The following is a 624-nucleotide window of genomic DNA, read 5'->3' as shown; positions in this document are numbered from 1 at the left end:
TCAGGACAGTAGTAAAGATTCAATTTTTAGTAGTTTTCAATCTTCAAGACCAACAGCTTTCATCTTTGACTGACTTTCTAAATTTTCCACAATATCTTGCAGGTAAGCTTCATTTTTAAAAAAATAGACATATAATTCTCTTTCCAACTGATGCAGTTTATTAGTTGCCAAAATTTTCCTTTTAGCCTTCACATCAGCAAGAATATCTGTGAGGAACTGATTTAACGTATTCAGGTGAGACTCAACTTGACGAAACTGGTCCATGAGACCCTAAGGGAAGAAAATGAAAACACTTTCAATTCAAGTCATGCCACCAATAAATTTCAAATGTAACTTACATGGTGAAAACCACAATGAGTTAATAACTATTCCCATAATGATAATAATAAACTACATTTTAACAATCTATGATAAATTTAATACAAGTGATGTAGGATCAATTGCAACTTCTGAGAAGTCATCTTAAATTTTTTAAACTCCATCTTTCTTAAAAGACTCACTATGAGCCAGTCCAGGGAGGACCGCATAGCCAGCCCCACTATGAGACATGATGTCTCTCACTGACCCATGGCCCTGTGGGGGACAACACCAGAGACACAGTGTGGGAATTGCACCCGATCTGAT

General features: G+C 36.2%; 1 protein-coding gene across 1 annotated transcript in view; it reads right to left on the bottom strand.

Annotated features, from left to right (window-relative positions):
• Positions 1-624, bottom strand: part of HAUS3 (HAUS augmin like complex subunit 3) — a 13,579-nt gene continuing 12,955 nt past the window's right edge. The window contains exon 4 of the mRNA XM_004715071.2: positions 1-270. Coding sequence (XP_004715128.1) covers positions 37-270 — 234 coding nt within the window. The 3' untranslated portion in view covers positions 1-36. The remainder of the gene's footprint in view (positions 271-624) is intronic.

The sequence above is a fragment of the Echinops telfairi genome, unplaced genomic scaffold (assembly GCF_000313985.2).
Source record: "Echinops telfairi isolate 266 unplaced genomic scaffold, ASM31398v2 ScPeMD7_28;HRSCAF=97, whole genome shotgun sequence".
Lineage (NCBI taxonomy): Eukaryota > Metazoa > Chordata > Mammalia > Afrosoricida > Tenrecidae > Echinops > Echinops telfairi.
The sequence above is the reverse complement of the archived record's forward strand: the minus strand, read 5'-3'. Positions and strand labels throughout refer to the sequence as shown.